The 27,480-nt window shown below is 44.6% G+C and overlaps 1 protein-coding gene and 1 long non-coding RNA gene across 9 annotated transcripts in view; one reads left to right on the top strand and one right to left on the bottom strand.

The window, feature by feature from the left end:
• Positions 1–5,836, top strand: part of LOC121724945 — a 15,281-nt gene extending 9,445 nt beyond the window's left edge. The window contains exon 3 of the long non-coding RNA XR_006035340.1: positions 5,826–5,836. This is a non-coding gene — a long non-coding RNA (uncharacterized LOC121724945). The remainder of the gene's footprint in view (positions 1–5,825) is intronic.
• Positions 1,339–27,480, bottom strand: tcf3b (transcription factor 3b). 8 transcript variants are annotated; one of them, XM_042111900.1, is made up of 21 exons: positions 26,936–27,479; positions 23,670–23,766; positions 21,765–21,837; positions 17,287–17,357; positions 16,664–16,736; positions 15,948–15,988; positions 15,569–15,701; positions 14,277–14,323; positions 11,419–11,491; positions 11,141–11,277; positions 10,660–10,804; positions 10,414–10,472; positions 10,225–10,303; positions 9,803–9,876; positions 9,415–9,627; positions 8,663–8,774; positions 7,387–7,534; positions 6,984–7,040; positions 6,150–6,397; positions 5,235–5,389; positions 1,339–5,006 (listed from the first exon to the last, which is right to left on the bottom strand). In XM_042111900.1, the coding sequence occupies exons 2-20, from the start codon at positions 23,742–23,744 to the stop codon at positions 5,244–5,246; spliced, it is 2,004 nt and encodes a 667-aa protein (XP_041967834.1). In that variant the 5' UTR covers positions 23,745–23,766; positions 26,936–27,479; the 3' UTR covers positions 1,339–5,006; positions 5,235–5,243. The 8 variants fall into 8 exon arrangements, with proteins under 8 accessions (XP_041967834.1, XP_041967831.1, XP_041967833.1 ...); XM_042111897.1 differs by having other exon boundaries at positions 9,415–9,630; positions 26,936–27,478; XM_042111899.1 differs by having other exon boundaries at positions 6,153–6,397; positions 9,415–9,630; positions 26,936–27,475.

The raw sequence follows: 27,480 nt of genomic DNA, 5'->3' as shown, positions 1-27,480 counted from the left end.
TTCACTCTGTTTTTACGTGGTTAAAGCCACCACACATCCAAATAAGTGCCCTTCATGACCCACAGGCCGTCAGTCTCCATAGGTTAACATGGCAAAACTCGACCCCCTACCTGATAGCCCCAAATATATTTGCATCTTTCTAAAACTGCTTTTCCATGTCTCACCTGCATAAAATATAGTATAAACACAGATATGTGGGCATTGACTTAGAATAAATAGGATTTACTGCCTGGTCAGGACAAATGAAACAGGTTGTCCCGCCATATACATTTAGCATTATAGGCTGTTTTGCATCCATTAAAAACAAACATGCAATGTGAACGTCTGGGATTGGGGAGAGCACTAAATGCTCTACTGAATAAGCATGAAGTCAAAACTTTAAATGAAAAACACTCTTTAATAATAATAAAAAAATAAACCGCTAATGCTGCCGCTAATGAAGTAAACTTGTGACCATCAAAAATCGTTTATCGCCTGTAACTCCGTGATACCAGGACGTAACAGGAAGGCATTTGGCTGAGCAACGGAGGTTAATATGCTCTATGTTTTGTCCAAATGATGACTGTCTATCATCGTTGCACTCGGAGAAAACCGGAATGTTTCAATCGTCCCGGTTGTAACCTATCTAAATGAATTCCTGGTGCAGTGCAATGACTTTCACTCTGCATCGGAAGGATGCAAGCAGACTTCTGGCAGCCGGTAGGTTATCATTTATAAGTTCACTAATAAGTCTTTGAAGCCAAAGGGAACATGTTTCGGTAACAATAGCGGACAACATATAGTCGAGCAGAGTTTGTTCAAATTATAGGCTATCGTAAACATTGGACTCATTGGACTATATTTGCAAAGTTAGCCCTCGTTAGCCTGCTAGGATGACAATTACTTGTCCGTTTGCCACAGAATACAATGTCTTGAGACCACTGCAAGACTCACCACATTCTCGCAATGGCAATATACTTGGGACCAATAACCTTGCTCAATATATTATGCATTTTGTCTTCTGCTTTCTCGAACGCTGTTCCAAGGTTGTTTTAGAAGACATCGGTGTGTTTAAGGACCCGAAGGCTAAGGTGGCCGTTTTATTGCCTGATAGAAATACGAATGTTACATTGGTCACCACCACCTATTACATTTGCTACTATCTTGTCAATTTGTAGCTGTCTACATACAATGTAACCAATGACTATATGTAGCCTCAGTGTGATAAACTATGGCTCGTTTCACATTGTTAACCTCCACGGGTGGTGGGCCTACCATCACCTTTCATCAGGTATGTGGGTAATCATGGCTTATTTTTGACTTGAAGTGAGTATGCAGAGACAATAAATGCAATAAAGCTATGATAAAACTTTTATTACAACGCTTCAATTGATTTTATTCTTTTTTGAAGTATACAAGATTCAAAGCCGGACATTGAAAAAAGGTATATTTCTGTCATTAAAAATGGCACATTTATTGCTACATTACTGTTATATACACGACAGTTCTCAATACCTACTTTATATATATATTTATATATAAAACAAAATGATAACAAAAAAAGACCTAAACTGGAGGCACTCTGAAGACACAACAGCAGTATTGTTCATGTCCGTACTGCAGATGTAAGATGCCTGGTTCTGAAAGGTACTGTGATGGAGATGCAAGACCACTCATTCTCACTCCAGCCCAGGACCTTAGCATACTTACACTTAGTACATTTTATTATTCAACTTCTGTGAATATGATTCAGTCCATTTATAGGGACAAACTGCAATCACCCTCAACGAGTATCACCTCGTGATAGAAAATGAACAAATCTCGAAGTGAAATGCAAAACATTGCCTCGTACAATCGGATACTATCAACGCCACTCAAAGCTCTGACTTACAGAGATGCTGAAAATGTGGACAGTGTCAAAGCAGACGTCATAAGAATATTTCCAAAAAAAAAGACAAAATACATCTTTGCAGACTCAAAAGCCTATTCTACGGATTTAAAGGAGGAATTTTGCTGACAGTATAGTATAAAAGAGCTCCAGTTCAGGTGATTTTTTTAAAAAGAAAGAGGCCCCTTCTACCATCAAAGTTTTACATTCTGAGGTGCTTCACAGAACAAAGAGCTAAAGACTGAAACCTCAGGTTTTGCAACCCAGTAGTGTCAAGAGGCATAGAAATGACAAAGTAGAAAAAGAAGAAAAACAAAGTGGGGATAAAGAAAAGTGGGGGTTAACAAAATAAACCAAACCTGACAGATTTCCCCCACAGCATTGACATAGGTAAAAGATCATACCAAACTTAAAAAAAGACATTTACACATGTTAAATGTTTCATTAGATACATTGAAAAATGTAAATTATTCCATTTCATATTTCCCCCAAAAGAATGTCATGGGGAAAAAAAACAAAAAAAAAAACATTGGGATGTACCTCTTATGACAGCAACACATACAATGTTATGCTGTTAAAATAGAGAGGGAAAATGTTTTACGCACTGAAAGAAAATTTTAAGTTTAGGCACTGGTAAGTCTTCACTCTCCAAATACGACCAGTTTCGTCTTGAGAATGAAAAGGCCACTCTTAATATTGAAAGATTTCCCCTCTTTCCCTCCCTTCCCACTTCAAAAATGGTGATGTGATATGTTTTGTTTGCAACACAAAGACTATAGCGCAAGTCTGTGGCATTCCATATAAGGAGCATAACAATTGCCACAGATAACACTGTTGTACCACCTAATTTCCACAGAAATTTCCCACCGACTTTAACTGTACAGGAATACCAAAGTTCCCCATCGGTGTCATCTCCTAGGAATGCTGCAGACAAAACTACAACAACCTTGAAATAAATAAAAAACAAAACAAAAAAAAGAAAATAAGGGCAATCTATATTTGAATGGTACATTCAAAACCAGTTGCATAATTGTATGAGCAAGGCAAAGTCCAGAGGGCAGGCATTGCCTTTTAGTAGCTACACCACCCGTCCATAAGAACACTTTGATCTCCAATGGATTTAGTTGCAGACAGTGGCATTGCTTTTGTCTCAACATTCCCCACACCAAGAGAAACTGAAATGTGATGTGTCGAATTTTGCAGTTTAGTTCTTTGCATGGCTCTTCAGCTCCCTTGGACAGTTGTGACCATCCCCTTGAAATGGGAACAACCCTGTTTCTGTGGTTGAGCCAGTGTGCTTGCTTAAACTACATCTTTCCCTCTCTCCCTCATTAGAAAAAAAGATGACTGACTGACTGATTTGATTTGCAGCCTTTTGGGTAGGTCATTTAATTTTCTTTGTGATACACTCTTCTTCCTTGCCTCTATGATATATTCTTCATTTTCAAACTAATATTGTCATTTATGTAAAAATCTACAATGTATAGTCTAACAAAAATATACTTTCTTATATATTCATATAGGCCTATATATTCAATCTTGCTTCCTGAATGTTGAGCCAACATCCATAGCGTTATGAATGCATTGTGTGGAATTAAACCCAGAAAAAAAACACCACAATTGCAATGCAGCCTCCTCCTCTAATGTTAAGCCTAAAGACCTTCCAATTCATTCAGGATTTGCAACTACGCAAAAGCAAGGGTCATGGTGAAATGTCCTGCACCTGTCCCCACCTCCTGAAGTTTATGAAATTTATGTCAACAGAAATATAGGGCCTGCTGAATGCAGTACTCAAAGAGCAATGCTGAGAATTCAGCTTTTGCACTGGGACCTAACCTCAATCACTAGCCAAGCAGCTATACAAACCAACCATATCGGGCAGGAATTGACACGACTCATACACAGACATACAGTCATATGGGTGAGAGAATAAGAGGGAGAAAGAGAGAGAGCGCGAGAGAGAGAGAGAAAGGGTAAGACAACTGAGAGGCAACTTCTCCACCAGGTGGCAGCCAGCGAGAAGGCAAACAAACAACAGCTCAGTCGACCAGATGAGAGTTGATCCAATGCCAAACACAGAGCTTTGTGATATGATCATCTAAGTCAAGGGCCCGATCATCCAAGTCGACGGCAAGGGTGAGTATACGGGATGAGGTGACTGAAACCATGCTTGTGCTGGGAAAACCCTGCACTGCTATTTCACACTTAACACTGTGCCCTTGACTTCAGGTTAATGGGATCTTAACCCAAATGAAGCAATGAAGTCTGTTGCACTCGTTATTTTCTTTTTCACTGTGGATGGACACTTCAATCTTCTGCTTTGACAGCTTACAAGCAAGCTAGCCAGTTTACCCTCATCTCTGCGCTGGGTAACCCTCGCACGACCCCTATGACACGTAGCTTGCGTCCGTTTCCGAGACGATCATAGCCTCCAGCACTGCTGAGGTCCCTCTCGTGTCATATGCGTTTGGTTACACAACACAAGTAAGACTGTACCTTCAGGTTGGGAATGACGCACTACATAAACTTGCTCATCACACGAGCAATTGCTAAACAAAATTTGTTCCACACATGAAAGCAATTTGCTTCAATGTCTCATATATATATAAAACATAAGTAGGCACAAATCCTTGATTAAATTTTGACTTTTTTTTTTGTTAGGTGTCTCATTCAGAGTACCTCTCGGCAGTGAAAATATTGCCTTTTGCGGAAAAAGGACAACTACTCCAGTGCTCCATCCTAATGTGGAAGCCAAAAAACACATGAGCATACAACATAAAGAGCATACAAAATGAAGAAAAGAAACGAGTATACAAGAGAAATGTTCTTCACATTTGCGCTGGTAGTGATGGTCAGGAGTGTGGCAAATAGGCTGTGTCAGTTTTGGCAGTAGGTGTGTGTGTGTAGACGAAACGGGTCTGTGTGTATGTGTACGTGCACCTTGTAAATTTCATGGGCAATGCACATTTACCCCAGTTTTTCTATACACACACGTACACATGCACACACACATACACATGCACACACACACACACACACACACGTGTGCACACACGCACACACACACACACGATGATGGGGCCGATGGAAGAGTAGGGAAAGGCCACGTCTTCTGAGAGCCATGGAAATTCCATCAGATCTGTTGAGTGAAGACAGAAAACAATTACTGCTGCTGCTAACCCCACATAAAAAGAGCACTTACAAAATTAAAGCAAAGTGCATCAAACAAAACCAATATGTCTCTGTCTTTGACCGTGACAAAACATTGTAAAACTCCCAGTCTGAAGTTATCCTAAGATTTCTTACACATCCTATAAATGCTGTGGCGGTGAACAGGGATGGCGCCCGTGGATTGGACTGGACTCACCTGAGTTTTCTACATGTGGCTGACTGGGTTGTGTCCTTCTCCGCCCAGGCCAGGGTGCGCTCCCGAGAGCTGCATGGGAGACTCCCCTACCACACCGGACACCTTCTCTTCCTCCCTGCGCTTCAGGCACGCGGCTTTAGGGTTCAGGTTGCGCTCTGGGGATAGAAAGACGGGATGATTTGATTATGATTAGGGATTATCATCATGTCAGAGCTGACAATGAGAGCTTATTTCCTTGGTCCAGACGTGCAGAGTACATCTGAGACAAACATGAAGGGGGTGGGGGGGGGGTAGCTTTTGTTGCCTACACATGTTGCTTATATTTATCCAAAGCAACTCTCAGAGCAGGCTGGACATACAATGTCAGTCCCTGTACAATCAGATTGTTACAATGCCAAGTACCAACGTCTAACAGTGAGGTCATGACTTTAGATGTATGTATGTGCCAAATGACACATCACCATGATCAAAGATATAGGCATGAAGTACTACTCGACCGTGACTTAAAATATACATCCATTTTGAGTTCCATGCAGGCACTACTTAAGCCAAAATATTGGCAAAATTCAAGGATTTATAAACACCAGAGAGATTGAACATTTCCCTTTTGGTGAACAAACATGCCTTTTGTAGAAGCCAGCCTTTAAAAGTATATATTTTAGGGGGGTTTTTTGCCTTTAAAATAGAATAGTTGACTGACAGGGAGCAAGAGGGAGAGAGAATTTAGTCTGAGATCTGGAGACGCGAGCTGGTCGGAACTGAACTCAGGTCCCCAAGGGTACTTGGACCTGCTTGTAATACATAGGGATGACGCCACTTACACCCCACAGCTTCCCCCAAAGATAGACTAACTATTTCTATTTGAATAAACAGATAGGTCTTCTGTAGAAGCTAGCTTTATGGCACTAGAGTCACTACCTCGGACTTGTTGCTCCAGGTTGAGGATGACGTTGACGGCCTGGTGGAGTATGAGCAGTTTGGTCTGAGGTTTGTCGTTGTTGAGGTGCAGCTGGCACATGCGGCCCAGCTCCTTGAAGGCCTCGTTGATGTCGCGCACACGCAGACGCTCGCGCGCGTTGTTGGCCACCCGCCGCTCCTTCTCGCGCTCCATCTTCAACTCGGGCGGAAGGTCCTCGTCATCTTCCTCATCGTCTTTGTCTTGGCTGTAAAGGGAGCAAAGAAGACACTTGCGTGTGAACAAGTGAAACGTTGAATCTTCCGAGTGTATAATGGTTGGCTTAAATCTTTGGTGATAAGGAATCTTGATAAACAAAATAGTCAGTCATGCACAAAATGACATTTTCTGTGAGATGTTTAGATGTGAGTGTGTGTTGCATTGAAATGGCAGCATTTTCCAAATGCATCCACCTTGCGTTTAAGCAAAAGAGTTCCATTGCAAAACCACAATAAATGCAAGAGAGAGATCCTGACACAAGCTTGCTTCTGGTAGATATTTATCTTAGACCATGTTTTTTTCTTTTTCATTAAAATTTCCATATTTGGAGCTTAGTTCATTTTGAACCTTTTTTTTGTTTCTCAAAGTGAGGAGCTTTTTTTTACTTAAACTACGTTCTTATGATCAGTGACTATGTGCTCAGTGTTCAAGGGTGGTATTTTCTAGTTTGAATTCAAGGTCTCCCCAGGTAAATGTAAGGTCAGACAAATGACATGTGTACAATGGGCTTTCCTGGGAGGGAAGGGGGAGCGGTTAGGACATGAGCACATTCTCACGCAGGTGGGGTAACTTACTCGTCTCCCGCGTCTGACAAAACACCTGAGAGCATCTGGAGGGTAAACGCCTCCCTTCTGAAAATAATATCACAGTTGGGGAGGAGGATGAGAGCTGGGAGGACAGGACGCCTGGGAACTTGCCAAGATTGGTAATGTGGCCACTGACAAAACTCCACTTGATAACACGCAAACTCAAGACACATTATAGGACACACAATAGTAATTTAGCTAACCGAATCTACACCTAGAAGTACTTAACAACTCTACTTCATCAATTGCTTGGATGTATTCCGAAATCCAGTTTTAGTAGCATTTAGCAGACATTTTCCCTCATTCTCCCATCAAAAATCAAGCTTACCAGAAACATGTGCACCCTTTGGGCAAATTCTAGTATATAATGTCAAAATGCAAATGACTGTACCGTGATCGATTGCGGGAAGCTTTGCTGTCCTTCTTCTCATCCTCAGACTTGTCTGCTATGGATGAGTTCTCGTCGTCCTCCTTGTCCTCTCGCTTGATGTCCGAGCTGCTGGAGGAGTGGGTGGAGCGGGCTCCGCTTCCTGGCAGATCTGAGAGAGAGAGAGAGAGAGAGGAGAGAGAGGAGAGAGAGAGAGAGAGAGAGAGAGAGAGAGAGAGAGAGAGAGAGAGAGAGAGAGAGAGAGAGAGAGAGAGAGAGAGAGAGAAAAATAGAAAGATAGAGTGGACACATAGAAAAGACAGAAAGAGTTCGACACAAAACTTAATATATAAAAACAATACATAGTTATATACATAGTTGCATAATTCTGGCTGCTATAGGAGGCCAATGTAAATAAAAATGTAAAATCTGCACTTTTCTATTTTACTCCCATGATCCAACTCTACCTGTACATCTCCCCTCACCCACTGCAGTCCTCTAATGAGCATCTGCTATTACAGGCCTTACATAAACACTAAGAGGTCACAGTCAAGACTCTTTTTTTCGGAGATTCTTCATTGGTGAAAATATTTACCTAATGCTCCTCATTCTAGTGATGGCTTCAAAAAGACTTTTAACCAATTCATTTTTCCATACAGTCACAATTTGTATACATTTATTGTTATTATTCTATTCACATTACACATCAGTAATCAGTTCTCTGAACTGTGCAGTCACAACCTGTCTCCTCCGCTACATATTTGAGGCTTTCTTGCGCCCTTAGCCGGTCCTACTACATGTCCCTCTCCGTCTCTCCCGGCAAAATAGACCCCTATACAAGAAACTTGGGTGTAATGATTGATGACCAGCAGACTTCTGACCACGTTCCCCCTGTTGCCCGGTAATGTCGCCTCACACTATTTAATGTAAGAAAAATCAGGCTGTGGCAAATCCAACATACCACCCAGCTCTTAGTACAGACCATGGTTCTCTTGCCCTAGCGAGAACTCTGGAAGAACCAACCCTTCCAAGAGTACCTCCTCTCCTAACATTTCTTAACAACGCAACCAAACACGCCTACTTTGCACTTCCCGTCTTTCCTCCTCCTTCTTTCACAACCATCTCCTTCAATTCTATTTAGTCCATTCATAATATTAGTTTTTTTTTGTAGTTCTATTAACTATAAATTGTTAATTAGTAATCTATAAACTTCTTGCAGATCTGTGGACCACTGGCAGAGAGAGATGGAGGAGAGATAGAGGACAGTAGGAGAGACAGAGACAGAGACAGAGACACTCACTGGTAAAGCCCTCTGGTTGTCCTCCAGGCTGTGTGGTCCCGGGGGCATGGTGGCCGTGCAGTAGGGGGTTGCTGGGAGGCAGGCCTGTGGGCTCTTCATGGTGCCCTCCAGACTGACAGGGAAGAAGGCCAGAGACGTGTTACCACACAAAGCAGCGAAAGCAGCACACTGTGCAGCTCTTTAAAGTGTCATACCTGTATGTTAGTATTAAGGTGTACAGACAGTAGTGACAAAACACACAAATAGCCACATGCTATTAAAACATCCTCTTTGTGCAATGAGTTTTTGTACTGCTAGGTCAAAATAAACAAAACTTTACAAATTCACATAACAAGTCAACAACGGTCTATGAAGTGTAGTAGAGTACAGTAGGGCCCTACTCCTGCTCTGTTTACATCTACTTTGGCTTTCTCAGTCCCTCCAGGATCTTGTGAAGATTTGTTGTCATTCATGCAGCCAAAAGAGATGGAATTTGTTACGCGACTCCTCAGAAATCGCATTTAAATTTCCTGTGGGATCACAAAGTTGTGATCACACAAGGGTCTTGAGTGGATTAGACATGGTTGTTGTTGCCAAAATGTACGAAATTGCAGCTGGACTTCCTAATCTCCATTCATTTGTCATCACTCATTGCAAGATTCTGAGGGGTCTGCCCTCTTTGTTCATGTAAACTCTACTCTCTTCTGCAGACTGTGCGGTAGCTGCTTCCCCAGCGCCAGTGGATGGGGCAGAAGTGGACCTCCAGGGCTCACCATGGCAGGGTGCCGGTTGCCGAGTCCCAGGCCGGCGCCGGAGAAGGCCTGCGCGAGTCCCCCCAGAGCTCCGTTCTGCAGCGCGCTGACAGCACTGACCAGGCTGTGCAAGTCTGAGTGACCCCCCGTGTGACCTGGGCCACCTGGGCCCTGGCCTACTGCATGGCTGCGGAGCACATGGATGGCCTCGTCAAGACGGTCCTCCATTTTGTTCTGCTGCAGAGGAGATAGAGAGAGATAGAGAGATAGATAGAGAGGGGGGCATGTCAGTTGTGATTTTTTTTTAACACCTTTTGAAAGACGTGGAATGAATGGTCATGAGGGAACAGCAAGAGGGTTGGCGCATTTTAGAAAGAAGAGGAAATGAAAGTGCATGCTGAAAGAGTACCAGGGCGTGCAGTCCTCCTTCATAGTTTGGCGACAAGGCGGTCTGACCACTGGGTCTTGGCCACTGTGATGCACCTGCATGAGAGAGAAAAATAACGTGTGAAATATGCAGGGCCGTTCAAAGTCAAAGTTTTTTACAGCTTACACAGCCCTGAGCATGTTATACCTCATCCTGAACAGTAGGTGGTGCTCTAACGCCTTCTTGTGCAGAGCCGTATATTATACGGCTCTGTTCTTGTGCATTTCTCAAGACTCATAACAACTCTGCTTCCACATGAAGCAGCACCATCTTTCCAGCACAACACTTCATCATTTGCAAATTCACCACTGATAATCTACCACATCTTGTGGCATGTCTGCAACCATACAACAGCAGTTAGTTGCTAAAGACCCCGTCTCTCAGGCCTAGGAAGGGGGCTGTACCTGCGATGCCTTGTGGGGAGCCGACAGGAGTGGAAGGCGTTGAAGGGAAGTTGTTGCTGTTGTGGTCTGATGGGTAAATCTGCAGTGTGCAACAAAAGTGAAATTGAACAGGAGGACAAGTTGAACAAAAATATTAACAAGAACACGTGAATAGTGCAAAAGGCCATTGTGTTGTCTTTTTTTACTCACTGAGGCGAGAGCTTTCCCAATCTCATCCCCTGAGCTGTTTGTTGTGGTGCTTCGATTGGCTGTGGTGGGATACACAACAAACTATTATCAGCTCAATCCTTTTACACACACACACACACACACACACACACACACACACACACACACACAGGTGACCGAATTAAGACAAACATTGAGGTCGAACATGTGTTTCAGAGCAGAAACACAGCAATTGTTATGCTAGCAACAGTAAGGGGCGTCTCGTACCCATGATGTTGTCGGCGGCGCCGTTGTTGGAGGCCGTGTGGTTGAAGCCTCCGGAGCTGGAGTGGAAGCTGGAGGGCAGGCTGCCGTTGACGTCAGTGCCATGGAGAGGGTAGTTCTGCGGGGACAGGGGCAGGGGCTGCCGCTTCTGCAGGACGAGAATGAGGAAGAGGAGGAGGACGAGGACGAGGAGTAGCAGAAAGGGAGAAAGGATGAGGGGGAACGAGAGCAAGAGAGAACACACACACACACACACACAGGTTAGACCTCTTCACGTCAGCAACCTGATTCAGATTACACAACCTGTGCGTCACATCTCCACTCAAACCTATAATTAGCGCAGCTGTATGACTGTATGGTAACCAACACCCCACCGAGTGGGCAGAGGCATGATTGAGGGGGAGAAGGAAAAAAAAGAAAAAAAAAGAGTGACAGGGGGAGGGGGGGGGGGGGGGGGGGGATTTGCCTCACGTTCCATACTAACCATTCTGTCCTGGGGGTTGATGACCGAGAAGGAGCCTGACTGGCTGATGTGTGAGGAGTTGCCCAGCATGGCCGAGTAGCCCGGCTGGCCAAGGGCTCCGGAAGAGGACCACAGGTCAGGGGAGGGGTGAAGGCCCTCTGTCAACAGAGAAAACGGACGGACACACACACACACACACACAAGAGTAAGTCATTTCCTCAAGCATAGACAGGGTAGTGCTAGGATTTGAATGACATATGACCAGAAATAAAAACATAAATAAAGGAATGCATACCAACCTTGCATGTAGAAGGAGCCAGGGTATACTGCTCCATCTCGACTGTACTCCTCTCCTGATGTAGAGGCATATACCTGATAGGAATAGCATAACAAACGCTATTACATGGTGACCTCTAAAACAGTCAATCTGTGTTGATCGGTCTTATTACGGACTCTATTAGAATTGAGTCAGTCCTAATATGCTTTATAAGCAGCTAAATGTAAGCTGTGTGAGAGAGGGGAGATCTGAAGCTATATTGGGAAGTGGACACCATATTTCTGCCTCCTGTTCACGCCAGTGGGTAGGGTGGGTAGGGGTCTGTGCCACCACCGCCCCCACCACTCCTGCTTTTCAGTGGCACACCATAATCCATCCATGCAAAAGGGAGAAGAGAGAGAAAAAAAAACGAGCGGTGGCCGTGCCATGCTGGGAAACGCGCCACCGAAATCTCAGCATGCAGCGAGCGCTTCCTCTCCCCTCGCCCAGGTGCCAAGGGAGAGCGGCGCCACACCGCTACCCAACAGGGCTGCCGCCTCCGGCCCAGAGCTGCCGCGGACCTGGCCCAGTCCCGCCAGGCTACCTGCTGCTCTGAGCACCAGCTCCTAACACCCCTACTGAAGCTGCCTCTGCCAAGGCACTGACCACTGTCCAGCCTCCTCCTGGAAGAGGCTGCTTTTTTTCAGCTTGTCCCCCTGCCCCCACCCGCTTTTCCCCTCCATCTCTCATTTCTGTACAACTCACAAAGAGGGGAGCCTGAAGCTCATCAAGAAACTATTTCAGCACGCAGAAGGGTCCCGGGGTCGATTCCAGGTCGTCTGGCTCATTCAGCACGAGGCTCGGCGATTAACAGCTAAAATGAACCATTTCACTCAATGGCTAGCTATTAGGAGAGCATAATAAATAAATGCTTTATAAAAAGGGGGCTGAATGCGGGGGCCTTTCAGCCTGTGCCGAGAGAGCTGAAAAAGCTGGTCGGGGGACGAGGAGAAGGCATGTGAAGACCCAAGCTTCCTGACATGAGAGCCCATCACTCACCATTTTGGCATGTCTATGGGAGTGTGTGTGTGTGTGTTGGTTTGGGGAGGGAAGTTGGGGAGGGGGGAGCAACTACAGCAGCAGCAGAGAATGCAAATCCAGCAAACTGCGTTTTTTTTCTGTAATTTGATTTAACAGGGAGAAGTGGAAAGGGAATGGAGAGATGCACTTCTAATTACAGAGCCATCTGCCTGTTCCTGGACCAGGTCCAACTCCACAGGCAGCTGGGCAGAAGAGAGTGAAGCGGAGGGGTGGAGGGGCTGGGAGGCGAGGAGAGAGGAGAGGAGAGGAGGGGGTGGGAGGAGAGGAGAGAGGAGAGGAGAGGAGAGAGGAGAGGAGAGGAGGGGGTGGGAAGCGAGGAGAGAGGAGAGGAGGGGGTGGGAGATGTTCTCTGTAAAGGAAGGGAAAGGAGGAGGAGGAAGAAAAAAAAATAAACTGGCTGATGATTCTGTGGGAGATGAAGAACTAGAAAAGGATGAGGATACAAAACTGTGAAGGGGAGAAGGGAAAAAAAGATTCTTTATTATGCTTCTTAAATGGAGATGGATCTGACTCGAGAAGAGTGGGAGGACCATTGTTTTTTGTAGGAGGCGTACAAAAAGCTCCAACAATAGTCGACCTTCCACAGAGTAGTTCAATCTTCACAACTAATTCTGCGGAAAAGCTGCAGTTGAAAAAAAAAAAAAAAAAAAAAAAAATGTGGAAAAAAATGGAAACTGCTTGAAACTAGCAATTTTCTAGAGAGGAAGAGGGATCTTTGGGAAATTACCCCAAAATAGGGATGAACTTTATTCAGAGGATGAAAAGGAGACACCAATCAAGTCATACATCCACCAGGAGAAGAAGCATAATACAGGATAAGCTTTGGAAATCTACTACACTGAGCAGGAGAGCGGTCGGTCCATCCAGGGGGGTGGGGTAGGTTGGCAGAGAGAGAAGTAACATGGTGCGGGGGGGTGGGGAGAAGAGCGGTGGACAGACAGACACAGAGACACAGAGAGAGAGAGAGAGAGAGAGAGAGAGAGAGAGAGAGAGAGAGAGAGAGAGAGAGAGAGAGAGAGAGAGAGAGACTGTTTGCTGGAGGATGTCGCCATGCAGATCCGGCTGAGGAGGAGCAGGAGCAGGAGTGGGGGTGGGAAGGGGCAGAGGACCAGGGCCAGTCATTAATCTGAGCTTAGGGACAGGCTAAGAGGCCTCAGGAACACACCAACTCACAAGTGGGTCACCCCAGTGGGGTTGGGGGGCATCATGTGGTAAGACGAGGGTAGTGGTGTGTGTGTGTGTGTGTGTGGGGTGACTAAGACCACGTCTCCAGACATACATGCCTGATCCACAGCTGACACCAAATAATTCCCCCACCCAATTTCCCATCTACCACAACATCAACACAAACTAGCTTTACTTCCCTCTCTCTAGAGATCCACCAGCCTGTGTAATTGCACTGCTAGAATAGCTCAGAGAAATATGGACAATATGGACCGTGTTTACATGACTATTTCTTACGACAATTTTATGACCCTCCCTGAATAAGACCTTTTCAGCAATTGCTAATTGGAAGACATAAACCTGGGGAGATCGGGGGTCTATAATTGCCTGGCAGATGCCATTCTGTGTAGAGTGATTCATGAACTTAGTACTACATTTCACAAAAAAACCCCTGAAAAACAAAAAGACAAGAACATACACACTTGCATACGGTTCAACCTACAGCTGTCAAGGCTTGCGGCATGTTTGCAGTGGGCCCCTTGTCACCCAACTAGTGGAGCTGAACACGGTGAGCAATGAGCATGCTAGCTGCCAGTGCACTGGAGACAGGAGCAGAGAGGATGGGAGGATACTTACCGAGGAAGGCAAGCCTGGGGGTTTCCGCATCTTCTTGGGCTGGGAGTCTGTTTGGGAATGGGGAAATGGAGGAGGGGGGGGGGGGGGTAACAAAAGATGTTTACTGAAAGAATCCTCATTTGCATCATCAGCGGCATCCTGGCGTTAAGTTTACACATCGCTCGGAGTCAAACGCAAAAACGCATCCCTCGAAATTAACAAAACCATTTACACAATGTTACGAGTCCGACTAAACAATAAAGGATTGCGCGGGGGCATGGAGCTGGGGTGGGCCATCACAAACGTCTGTTAAAAAGAAAGCTCAAATGGCCCAGGTTATATGTTTGGTGAGGGTAAGGAAGTGACAGCTAATTAGCCTATAGCCTATATATTAAAAACAAATCAGTAAAGCCAATGTGAAGCTTGAAAAGCACATAGTATTCTGCACCAGAACAATGATCAGGGTTCCCACTCTAAGTAAAATGTAATATTCCATGACTTTTCTATGACTTTCCCTAACAAAAAAAATTATTTCCATGACCTGCTATATAATAAAGGGTACAATATACTGTACTGACCTAAGATTTTAGAACAGTCGTGTAGTATTCAGGAATGTTTTACTTTTTTGAGATTTATAAATGGGCATTGAATAAACAATGGTGGACTAAACACAAGCAAGCAGTAAAGCTAATAACCAGATATACACCAATGAAATATATTTGCATTTTGGCAAGTAAATGTTAAACTGCTACAACAAAATTCCCTGATATTCCATGACTTTGCCCCCAGGCCTTCTATGTCTGGAATAGACTTTCCAAAATGTCATGATATTCCAGAAATTCCATGACCCGTGGGAACCCTGATTGAGAAAACGCTCCACACAACTTTCCTCTGGCTGTCGATTTAGATGTGGACTGGGATACAGCTAACCTAACGTGTAGAGGAACTTCTATGGCAAGGGTTCAAATCTCTATAGGATATGGTCAAATGTAAACGTATAGGCCAGTGACTTCAAATCTAGGCTTTGTCTAAATACGCAACATATAGACCCTCAATCTGTTCCTTGAGGGTTTCAAGTTGAAACGTTCAAAACCGATGCAGATACTTCGAAATAAAAATTAATTAGCTTAATGTTCTACAAAATGTTGACTTTAAAACAGTATTTTTTATTATTTTTGCTTGTCCCCAAGTTACCATTAGCGCAATGTTGTTTTCTGTACCACCGGAAATGCCTTGAGAAACACACGTTTGTTTATGCTGTTGAAAGGGTCTATACATTAAGAGCGAGACACAGCAGCACATGTGTATCGTACCCATGCTCCCATCTGAGGGCCGCCTGCGGAGGTTGTTGGGATATGACTGGTAGAACTGGGAGCCCGACTTGAGGCCGGAGGGGGACATGGCGTCCGGACTTGGCATGGCTATGTCACTGGGAAGGAACCCTGGCTGCACAAAAACAAGCACAAGAACGAAACACAATAGAACATTGAGCGTTGGAGAAATGCAAGCATCCAATTAAAAACACAAGACACTTGCTACCAAAATCACATGAAAGGGTTTTCAACCAATTTTAAGTAGTATTAGGCATTTTGAAACATTCTACAGAGGGCCAACAGTACTCTTACCTCTAAATGCAAATGTTCATAATGATGAACTACTACTGTAAGTGTAGAGCAAATCTTATGGTCTTACCTGTCCCCCAAATGAGCTGTATGGTACTCTTTCATTCTTTCCTGTTAAATAAAGAGATAAAGGGTTAGAAAAGGGTTCACTGGCAAACTGAGGTTAACTGAAGTACACACAATATGTACTGAAACACTACAGGTGATGAAACAATTACATGGCTAAGTTGCATTTTCGTGTGTGTGAGAATAGGCCTGAAAGTGAAAAACAGGCGGGCGTGGAAGCAAGAGCGGGGCTATGGGGGTGGGGCTATGGGAGTGTGAAGCTCCCCACCTCCAGGCTCTCGGCTCAGCTGCTGAGAAGCTGTCGGCCAGGCCCAACCCAGGGGAGGCTCTCTGCTTCAATGCCCTTAACATGCCCTACGTCCCACACAGACATAAATGCTCACCCCCCCCCCCCTACACACACACACACACACAAACACACACACCCATGGTGACACACAGATAGCTTCCCTTTCCTTTACACACACAAACCATCTCATTTCTTTGCACACTTACACACACACACACAACCTTTCTTTCATTCATGCGCACACACACACAGGCGCATGCACAGTTGCCTCTGCTCGATGCATGCTTCCACTAGTAAGTATTTCCAGTGCTGTCTGTCCATGGAGCTGCTGAATTCCAGCATCTCCCAGGGCAGAGAGAGAGATTCTCATGACGAGCTGCCTGTGACCTCATAGGCATGTGATTCCCCCACACACAGCCCGATAAACCCACCGGCAATCCCTGAGCTGAGGAAGGGGGAGGAGAGCCCGTCATGCTCGCTGTAGTGGGAACCATCTCCATAGCCCTGAGAGATGGAGAGAGAGAGAGAGAGAGAGAGAGAGAGAGAGAGAGAGAGAGAGAGAGAGAGAGAGAAAGAGAAAGAAAGAAAGAAAGAAAGAGAGCAAATGAGAGAGGATGGCAAGAAAGCAAGAGGAGAAGTGAGACAGAGAGAAGTGAGAAGAAGTAGTGAGCTCTGTGCACTAAAAATACAACTCCCATGATACTCATTTCTGAGAACAAAACCTACACAGCACACATATGAAAGGACACTTCAGTTTGCTTGCCCACAAAGACAGGGCTAATACACAAATACATCTCTATGGTAAAGAGGAAGGACTGTAGGGCTCTAATTTGCTGTGCCAAGTGACATTCACAGAACTATTAGCTTCTCAAAGCTATCAGGCATCTTACTATGATGGGACTTCGGAGCTTGGATTCTGCGACTAACATCTTGTCTTGTTTTAAGACATTAGCTTATACTCTATTGAGGTAGGAGGACTGGACAAAGTGTAGTCTTCCTTGATGAGGTTATGGATGAAAAGTGAGAAGAGCTTCTGGCTCTCCAGGTCACTCACCCGTCCCTGACTGAAGGAGGGGCTCTGCTCTCCTGGACCCCAGGAACCAGAATTGCTGCGCTCATCTATACCTGAAACACACAACACAAAAACACACACAAAATGAGGAAAAAACTCTCTGACAGTACTAGCCATCATTTCTGGAGCCAGTCAGGAAAATTCCATAATCCACACACAGCCATGCTTTGCTCGCTTAGTCACACACACAGTCATTGTTATGTATCTGAGGCTGGGGGTTTGAAACCAATACACAAGTCATTTTGCAAGGCACCGACGTCCCAAGCCTATCAGAGGACACTGGATCGGTCCGGCATCCCGAGAAAGTGCAAATCAAGTGGAGATTCAGCGCTGGCTCCGATTAAACGGCATCCATCCACTTAGCCCCTGTTGCCTACATGAGACAAATGCTGTGCAGTTCCTGCCAAATCGCATTCATGTCAATCAACTTGCCAAAACATGTTCCATCTTTTCATTATTTATTTATTTATTTATTTATGTCTGTCTCCCCCACCCCACCAAAGATCATGGCAGAGAATGTGAGCGTTTTTAAGACTGGTGGAGCAGAAACTCCTAATAACCCATTCCCTTCTCTCCTGTCTTACGCGTTAATGCTACCAAAGCTCTCCAGAGACACACAGCTTAATTGCATCCTGATTTGCATAATTGTGCATATTAATGTGGACGGTCTATGAATATTCATAAACTCCTTTAGTTTTTTTGGAGGGGGGGAGGGGGTCTAATTAAAAATGTGTGAGGGGACAAGGCGGAGGAGAGAGAGAGAGGAGGGGGGGGGGTAGTTGGTTGGTTCGTTCATTCGTTCGTTGTGGTCTCCAGAATGCGAGGCGGCTGAGATGTGTGTGTGTGTGTATGTGTGTGTGAGAGAATGAGAGAGAGTGAGTGATGACGCTAGTCGAGCAGAGCAGGCAGGCGACATGCGCCCTGACAGCGGTGATCTATAGAGCCTCCTCCAGCAACACGGCGAGATGCGAGGGGGGGGTGGGAGAGGAAGCTCTCGGCTTTACTGAGTTATTGTCAGAGAAATGAGAGGCCACATCTCTGCAAGAGCAAACACACACACACACTTTGACTATGACAAATACGGCAGGGCTCAGCTCAGGGCATCAGACTATCTGACTGGCTTCGACCATTCAATATGATCCTTGCTTAAATTCTAGATGCTCGTTCCGATACGTTAATCCCGCTGTTGGGCCACTGTCGTCTCAGCATTTGAAACCGGAGACAGGGGCAGATAAAAGGAAAAAGGATGCGCCGGGCTCTTTGAGGAGGCCCTTCATCAAAAGGCATTTAAGTCAGGTATAAAGTCGCACCGCCTGTCGGGGACCGTCATTCTGTGTCGCTCTGTCAAGAAACCAGGACGGCTACGACGCAGCACAGGCAAAACAAGAAAATCTGTCAATGGGGATTTTACTCTGCTGTGTTTGACTGCTCACCTAGAGCTTATCGGTAGAAGAGAGTGGGTTAAATTACTGTAAGAACAGGGTAGTGCTGCTTCGCTGAAAAGACTTATGGTGTATGACTGAGAACAACACGTGTTGTTTAGGGTGACAGGCTTGTAATTAAGCTTTGGTTGCACTAATGCATCAATCCTTGCTTTCAGGTCAACAAAACTCCCCGAGACCCTGTGTTAGTGCATGCATTATTAATTGGTAATATGTGCTTTCATGTTTAAGAAGGGGAAAAATACAACTAGCAATCTGCAGCCAGCCATGAACTATTCACAGCCACTGATTACAATTAATTTATATAGGCTAACAGATTAAAAAGATCATGGGAGTTAAAATCAGGATGGTCTATTTATCTGCACCTGTAAACATAACTGTGGCCATATCAGCATGTATAGAAAATATGGCTGCAACAATTAATTAACTACTGTCAAATGAATTGCCAACAACAATGGGTTTGTGTCATTTTTAAATGAAAATACCTCCAGATTCTCTGATTTTATTGATTAATTGAGGAAATAATCTACTATGAAAATAATCATTAGCTGCACCCCAACAAAAGTCAAGGCACATTCTTAAAAAGACAGAAATATTTCTCCAAAAAGGGGCAGTCATTCCTGTCATACATGACTGAAACTGAAAAAAAAAAAAAGCCACAGCTCTGAACTCTGATGCTCAAGCTGGAGCGCTTATTATTAAAAACAAGACAAAGGATGCCAGGTCATCCAGAAGGTGTTGAGTCTCTTTAGAGAGTATGCGTCTGGGAGTGTGAGTGTGTGAGTGTGTGAGGGGGAGCGAGAGAGGTGTGATGGTGGGGAAATGGGCCTATCCTCAGCGGGTGACAGGAACGGCAGCTGCGGAGGTGAGCGAGGGGACGCCTGGCAAAGCAATCACGGTGTGAGAGCTCCCGCGCAGCCGCAGCTCCCAGCTCCACAAACCCAAACTCCAGCTCCCGCCGCTGCCCTCAGCCCCTAATGCTCTCGCTCCCAGCCCCAAGGCCCAGAGCGGAGTGAGGCAGTGGGGGCGGAGGGTGGATCTGGGGGGTGGTCGAGGTAGGGAGGGTTGAAGCAACGCTAAACACAATTAGCACCCCTCTGAGTACTTTTGTCTGGGACAGATGCAGACTGGAAGGCCGCTGTAGTACAGGCCGGTGAATCTCGGGGGCCGGGCCTAGTTCCCGCACTGTTACACCTCCTAATGGATGGGCTGTGACATCACAGGCAGAGGCCAGATTTTTGCTTGCCCCCCCCCCCCCCTTCCCTCCATGTCTGACATCACTTTTCTTTCCTGTGACCCACTTTGCTTTATCTTTGCTTTAAACTTCTCCGATATAACTAGTTCTTTCTCTCTTTTTGAACATTACAGGGCAAGAAATACATGTTATGTACTTCCCCTCAGAGTTACATGTCTTTCCCCTTTCAAGAGGAAATCCACAGCATCCAAATTTAGGCCAAATCAAATCATATAAGTCCTATATGGACTAACACTTAACCTAACAACAAATAATCTGCCAGTCCAACATCCAAGAAGCCAGTTTCATTTCATTTCACGAGACACGTCGAGATATTCTGGGCCTGCCCTTGCTGTGGGGTCTCAGCTGAGCCTTCGCCAGCTGAGGCTGGGTAGCTGACGCTCGTGCTCAGTGTCTTCCCACACGGCGGCCTGGACGCATGCTGGGCATGCGAGTGGCGGCTGAGAGGACAAGGGCATCGGGGGGCCATTGTTTCAGGGGCGAGCCGTTTCCTGCTGGTCAGTAGGGGGAGAGGGGGCTCTGTTGTGTAGGGGGAGGAGTGTTTCACACTCCAAGTGGAGGGGGCTCCCTTTTTAAGTTCATAAGCCTTTGTGTGTTGTTTGGTGTGTGTGTGTGTGTGTGTGGTGTCAGTGCTCCCCAAATGCAAGCCCTGAATGGTATTCCAGGGAGCATGCCAAGAAATTAGGGTGTAAATTTCACACCTTCAAATAATACAGGTCAACAACAATGGGATTAAGAGAGCGCAAAATGAAATCTTTCCAGGAGGTGGTAAGCAATTGTGCTTCTAATTGAATTGCTCCTTCTACTAACAGTGACTTGTGCCGGCCTTCAAACTCATTCACAAATGCGAAAGGGGAGACCATGATTACGCGGACCTGTCCTCACGCTCCTAACAAAACAGACAATAAAATCCCAGTGTACCCTTCCGAGATCATTTCTTCTAGGGACCATGTCAACAACAGTTCCTAAAAACAGCAATGCATGAGACAAGGCTATCCCATGGGCTTGGTCAGACCGAGTCATTTTAAATCAGTACACAGCAAGCAAACAGGCTTCCAATCACGTGAGATATGCAACTTGTGTTCCGCTTTAGTTTGTTGAGTACAATGACGATATAACTCCACGTTCATTCAGTACTCAGAGTGGACATCCCACTGGGGGCAAGGCTAGTCTGTTCAGCTCACGCCCACTCATATTTCATTCCAGGTCTTGTCCACGTACCCTGTGTTCATAGACCAAATTCCAGGGCTGTGGACGGAGAGGTGTTGTCAGCTGCACAAAATGTTCAAAGGAAGCGAAACGGCCTCGAGCCTCGACTTTGCTGTGCCATTTTGGATGCATAAAAAGAGGAGAGAGACGAAGAAGAAGGAGGGAGGAGAGAGAGCAGGGAAGAAAAAAAAAAAAGAAAAAAAAAAAAATATTCGAGAGACATGCAACAGCCTGCCCCGTCCTTCTCTGACTGCAAAGCAGCCAGATCAAAGTAACCAGCGCTGGGGCTGGGCTGCCCACAAGTCCCTGGGCTAGGAAGTAAAGCCCTCACGAGAGCGGCGGTATTCCCACTCCCCATTTGGACACAACCGTGAAGGACATGGGACTTCTCATTCCCACAGCTACAACTTGTTAACACCAAAGGTGCAGGTTTTTTTTTTTTTTTTTTTACAATCCCACTGGTGCAGATCAGAACAAATGAAGCAGGTGACCAGAATGATGCAACGGTCACTCTTAAGGTCGTTTTTTTTAAGGGAGTAGGTCTGCGGACTTACCTGAGCCACTAAACTGACTGCTGGCGAGTGTAATTGGTCTGTTCTTTCCATTGGCCACCGGGGGTGCGAACATCTACGGGAGAGAAAGACAGGGTGGGGCGGTTAGCAGGGGTCATCGCACCAGCTTTTTTATTTGTGGTTTCTCGTGTTACAGGGAGCAGTAATGATGAACTATGGTGGTGGTGACACCAGACGACTACGTTGATGATCACTGTCCTGCTACCTATGAAGCAGTGAGAAATTGGAGGCTCTTTACACGAGTTTGCGAATGTTCACAACATATCACCTCTTGGAGCTCTGGGAGAAGTGTTTATGCGCCTTGTCAGTGAAGACTGTCAAAAAAAGCTTGCATAATATAGTATCTGCCACAACAGTTAGACAGAGTGAAACAAGTGTCTCATTTGGAGGCAAATTACTATGTTCATTTAAGATAATTCTTTTATACATTTCTCCTTCAAATGCTAATTATGTTTGAGATTTCACACATTAAGTTTCAATTATATTCATTACACTGGCACACATTGTGAAAGAATTGATGTTTTCCATTAATCTCTTATGTTCTGGAAAACAGCACTATGGAAGGCAACTAGAAAAAAATCCCTACAAACTCCATTAGTACAGATAGTCATCCCAAATTGGTTCAAACATTTTTGTTCATTCTCTGAGAGGAACATGAAGAATAAACGTTTTAACAATCTGTCGCCTCCTTAAGCACACAGACAGACATGTAGGACGGCATGAAAATTTGTCCAAGCCTGATTTAAAAACCCACATGGAGGCTTGTTCTCCTCAGTACACTGAACGACCTAGTGAGAATACACGGGGGTTTTGCCCTCTTGGGGGCAACGGACATGTCCTGTTCTCCCCACCGCTTTTGATTAGTCAAAAAAAAAGAGAGAGAGAGAGAAAGATTCCCTTTGCATGCCATTTGAATGCTGATCATGTGCTTTGAATACTTCTCTGTCAAGCAAAGCTTCAAGGTGCTCTGGTCACCATGTTCCATAAGGCATAAATAATTACAGGAGCGAAAGGAGAGACGCGGACAGATTGAATACCAGCAAGTTGTAATTAGTTGTGAGATTGTAATTCATTTTGGTTGGCAAGCCTGATTACAAGTATTTTCATAATTAGGATTCATAGCCTTGCCATCACCGAAGATGGCAATTTTCCATAACAATCAATTAGGCCAGAGCAGGCCACTCAGTGAAAACAGAGATTATCGCTCTATCTGTGCAGCAGCCTCCTTTTTTCCCACTGCAAGCCACGATGCCAGAGATACCCAGCCACCGTGCCCAACATAGTTGCGGGAGAGAGCGGCGTTCCCACATTGAGGAGGGTGGAGGGCGGGACCAGGGATGGATCAGCTGAGAGAAGCTGTCCCCTTCCCTCAGTGCCCAGTCTCTCTCTCCACATGCACAACTGCCAACCCAGCCAAATTTGTGATGTGATGTGATGTGATGTGATGCGGTGCCATTCGGGGAACAATGCAGGATGACCTGTACCTTTTGGGCAAAAGACGGTCATTGTTTTGAAGACATGGACTCGCAGTCTAGAATTTGCTACAGACAAGGTCGGTTGAACTTGTGGGAAGTGTTTGGGGGGTATTCCCAATGGATTTGCTCAAAAGCTTGCGCAAGCAAAACTTGTCAATGGCACTGTGCAAGGGGTGGTGGAGTGGGGTTTGGGGGGAGCTGACTGATTTTTTTTTTTTTCACCTCTCTCCTCCTCTCTTTTTTTTGCAAAGATCATTATGGACGGTTCAGAGCCCTCACTTTTCTCTTCTCCCAAAGCTGGCCTTCCCTCCCTCCCTCACCCCCTCCCTCCCTCCCTCCTTCCTAACCCACCCACCCACCTCCCGACAGCACTCGAGCCCTGGTCCTACACCCTTCCCCCACTCTCTCTTACCGCACTGAAATCCAGGAGGTCGTTGAGTTCCTTGTCTGTTTCCACTGCAGCCATTCTCTGCTGCTGCTCGTTCATGCCCCTCTGTGCTTAAAAAACCCTACGAGAGAGAGATTCACATATGGGGTAAACTGACTACACGGAACGGAGCAGAGCAGAGGCCCAAGGCCAAAGCTCTGGAACAACAAACATTGGTAGATAGGCCTTTCTTCTTACCAAGGGAGGGGGATTTGTTTCTCTTTTTTTCCCTCTCCTAGTCTGCAGTGCCTCAACAAAGACTGGTGAAAACTGTGCAACAGTCAACCATGTGATCATGTCACAAAGAACAACTGCACTGACTGACTTAAGTAACATTCTACACTAAAGACAAGTGTATTGCGGCTTCAGTAAGTGATGGCTAACCAATGCTCAGTAGTTCTTAAAGTTCTATGAGCTCAGATGTCACCCGCTGCTACTCTTCAGGCCATGTCAAACAAAGAGTGTGCTGGAACTTGGCCCTCATGGTCACAAAAGCACACCAACTGGTAAAGAAAAAAAGATCCTTGATGCTTCATGCTACAAATTATATGTCCTGTAAGTCAAAACAACAAAAACATATCACTGTAAAACCACAAAATGGAGATAACATATTTAGGCATAGGTATTCTTATCCGAATCCTTGTAAATGCACAGTCATCTCCAGCATGCCATATGTGATGCTTGCTGAGGTATACATACCTCCATGCGAGCCAAACCAGCATGGTAATGTCAACAGTAGCAGATATGTTAGCTTTACTGTTAAGCATACAAATTCTGATGTGTGCTGTATTACCACACATATGCATCAGAAATACAACATTTTAAAGCAATGACAGGTGAATATGTATTTATCACCGTTTCTGTAACATCCAGTGGTCAAGAAATGACAATATCTCTGATCTATACTAGCCAATATCATACAGATTTGTATCTGAACAGACAGAAATGACTGAGGGACCGAGCGGCAACACAATCACATTTGTTCAGAAATAACAAGGATTTTTACAAGGACTCAATAAAACACATGGCATCTTGCCAGCCGCACACCATAATACAATTTAATTAGACTGGCATGTGCCACGAAACACAAGGTATGAGTTTTTTTTTTTAAAGCCCTGCTCATTACTTGTGAGGATACCACAAAGAAAATACCAGATGTCAACAGGTGGTTTAGCATTTTCCACAATTCCAAAGCTTGAATAAACTCACAATAGGTTGAGTTTGAACTAAATAAAAGCATGATTAAATCATATTCATAGCTATCTTAATTAATGAGGAGGCACTTTCTCTGGTTCTCGAGATGCCAACGGCAATCCAGGGGTCAGATCCTTTCCGGATATCACAGATGAGCTCTTTAGCTATGCCTACACCAATTGCGAAGGTTTTCAGACTGAATAAGAATCCACTTCGTAATTCAACAATAACAAAACCCCACAAGGTGCGCCATTCTAACGATTAAGACCAACTGAATGACAATAGACGGTAATCTACGGTTATCAAAAGTGAAGTGTGGTCAATGTTTAGGATCGCTGAACATGTCTGAATTAGGCTAATACACGAGGCCTAGTAGGATACCAATCTGTCAAAAGGATAGCCTTCCTTATCATTTTGTCAATGGTCTGCGTACAGGCCACGACTACACTATAATGACAAATGTCTTGGACCAATAGATTAGTTGGTAGGCTAATATTTATACAGAGGCATATCATACAGGCTAACGAAAATGATTGACACTAAGCGTAAGCTGTCCAGTTAAGGTCGTTGTGATGGAGATTTTATTCAATTCAAGGAATGTGTTCGCTTATTTGTAGTAGCCTAGTGTTAACGCAGACCTTTTCTTAAAATAACACCGACCGACCTTTATCTGCCAAATAAACACCATGCGTACAAATGACAAGCTTAGGTCAAAGTCATCTTGGAGATTCTGGTCATTTTCAGTCGATGACTCGAAATACATCTTAAGAAAAGATCTATGAATCATGCAACACAGAAGTGTGGACAAATAATAAAGTACAAGGAACGGTCAACCCATTTCATTAGAAGAACAAGCGCAACTGTTGCTCCTCGTCAACGGGATGTAGGCTGCCATATAGCTGTAACATGAAATGTTTTGACCTGAGCGTAATTACGACATTAAAACCCTGATTATTTTTTAACTCCATCAGCCTAATTGTAGGCTACAACTGTGTACAAATGTCCCTACACACTATTGCCATTACATATTTGGCAAGGGCCGGACCTGCTTTCGCGAGTGGATTGATGTTAAACATTTAATTCATATTGTAGGCGTCATTCAATTATCTACACTTATAATTTCAGCCAATATGTCAGAAGTCTACAAAAGACATTTCCAGTATCCTAAATGCTAGCATCTAAATCATGCATATCTTAACATAGCAACTGACAAATTTCCAAATCAACACATTTTGAAGGTTAGCACCTGTGTAACTGTAAAGTGAAGCTGTGCGCCTAGAACAAATTGTATCTTATATTATATATTATGTGGCATTGGTTGGGTACTAACTGAACCGGTGTTGACTTCAACACTTTTCAAGGTATTAAACACAACCTCGTAAAAATATCCAACTTTCACTCCAGAGACTGCAATTGAGGAAAGAGGAGGAGATTGTGGGGGTTGGGGGCCATAAGGAATTTCCTGCCAAATACGCAACAAAGTCAGTATTTTGGTTGTACTACTCAGGAATTAACGTTATGCTAATGTAAAATAGAGCTATCCGCCACTTGCTCTAGCATATGACTACTTCGACATTCATCAAAACTTAGGCTGCGACTTTACGGCGCATTTGTAAAAATTTAGGCTAACGTTTAACTGTGACCGAATTCATAATCCAAAAGATACGAATGCAGTGCGTTGGATGTTTTAAAACTCACACCCAAAAGCTGTACAAAATTCCAACATTCGTTTCAAATGTCGACTCTAAAAAAGTACAACTCCAACATTTCATTTCCAATCCATATCTTAACAGCGAACAAAGGAGTGGTTTCCCTCATGGTAGGCTTGGCGCAGAGACCACCTCAACAACACCACTAGGCTGGACTCACCACCTTCTCTGCCACCATACAAAAACTTCACATCCCCCACTCTCATAGGCACGCATCCCCAAACTTGAGTTATTGAGGCAGAATAAGTGAAACCTTCAACAATAGCCCACATACTTAACTTTATCATTACCATATAACGTGATAAAATATGTATTAACTATCATTTGACAGCAACAGGATAGTTTTACCTTTCTTTTTCAAACGTCTGACATCCAACAGAGAAAAAGAAAAGCTGAATCTCGCAGGGAAAACACATAAAACTTGGGGAGAATTTCAACCTCTGCGTCCGAAAAGCATTGGGAAGCGCTGCAAGAAGTCTTCTATTGCTCCACGACCTTGCTTCGATAGGCAATCCGCGTGATAAAACAATGTAGCCCGTTCGACTATAAACAGTCTCCAGTTGCCAGACTCACGACTTCCTTTTTGTTGTTACAATTGTAGCGATTTCATTCTTCTAGTAGACATCTTAACCACCTCCATCCACATTGTTGGTAGCAACAACGTATCCTTCCGCATGGAAAGAGGGGCCTCAAAGCCAGCGGTGTCTAATTTCAAACGCCCAAATGCTGAGAATAGCAAGACCACGACGAGCTAAAATTTAACATTCAATATTTCGCTGTTCTTAAATACTAGCTAATCATATCAGTATTCTCGACGTTAGTTAAGAGGGATTATTAAAATCTAAACAAATAAAGGGAACTATACCTTTTAGCGGATGTTTAAATTAGAGAAG

The sequence above is a fragment of the Alosa sapidissima genome, chromosome 12, assembly GCF_018492685.1.
Source record: "Alosa sapidissima isolate fAloSap1 chromosome 12, fAloSap1.pri, whole genome shotgun sequence".
NCBI lineage: Eukaryota > Metazoa > Chordata > Actinopteri > Clupeiformes > Clupeidae > Alosa > Alosa sapidissima.
The sequence above is the reverse complement of the archived record's forward strand: the minus strand, read 5'-3'. Positions and strand labels throughout refer to the sequence as shown.

Bases quoted from the DNA above. Each gene is read 5' to 3' on its own strand.
- tcf3b (XM_042111897.1), bottom strand. From the start codon at position 23,744: ATGAACGAGCAGCAGCAGAGAATGGCTGCAGTGGAAACAGACAAGGAA. The intron at 11,492-14,276 runs GTAAGTATCCTC...TATTCCTATCAG, and splicing joins CCCCAGGCTTGCCTTCCTCG to GTATATGCCTCTACATCAGG. The intron at 10,473-10,659 runs GTACGAGACGCC...ATCCCACCACAG, and splicing joins CGCCGCCGACAACATCATGG to CCAATCGAAGCACCACAACA.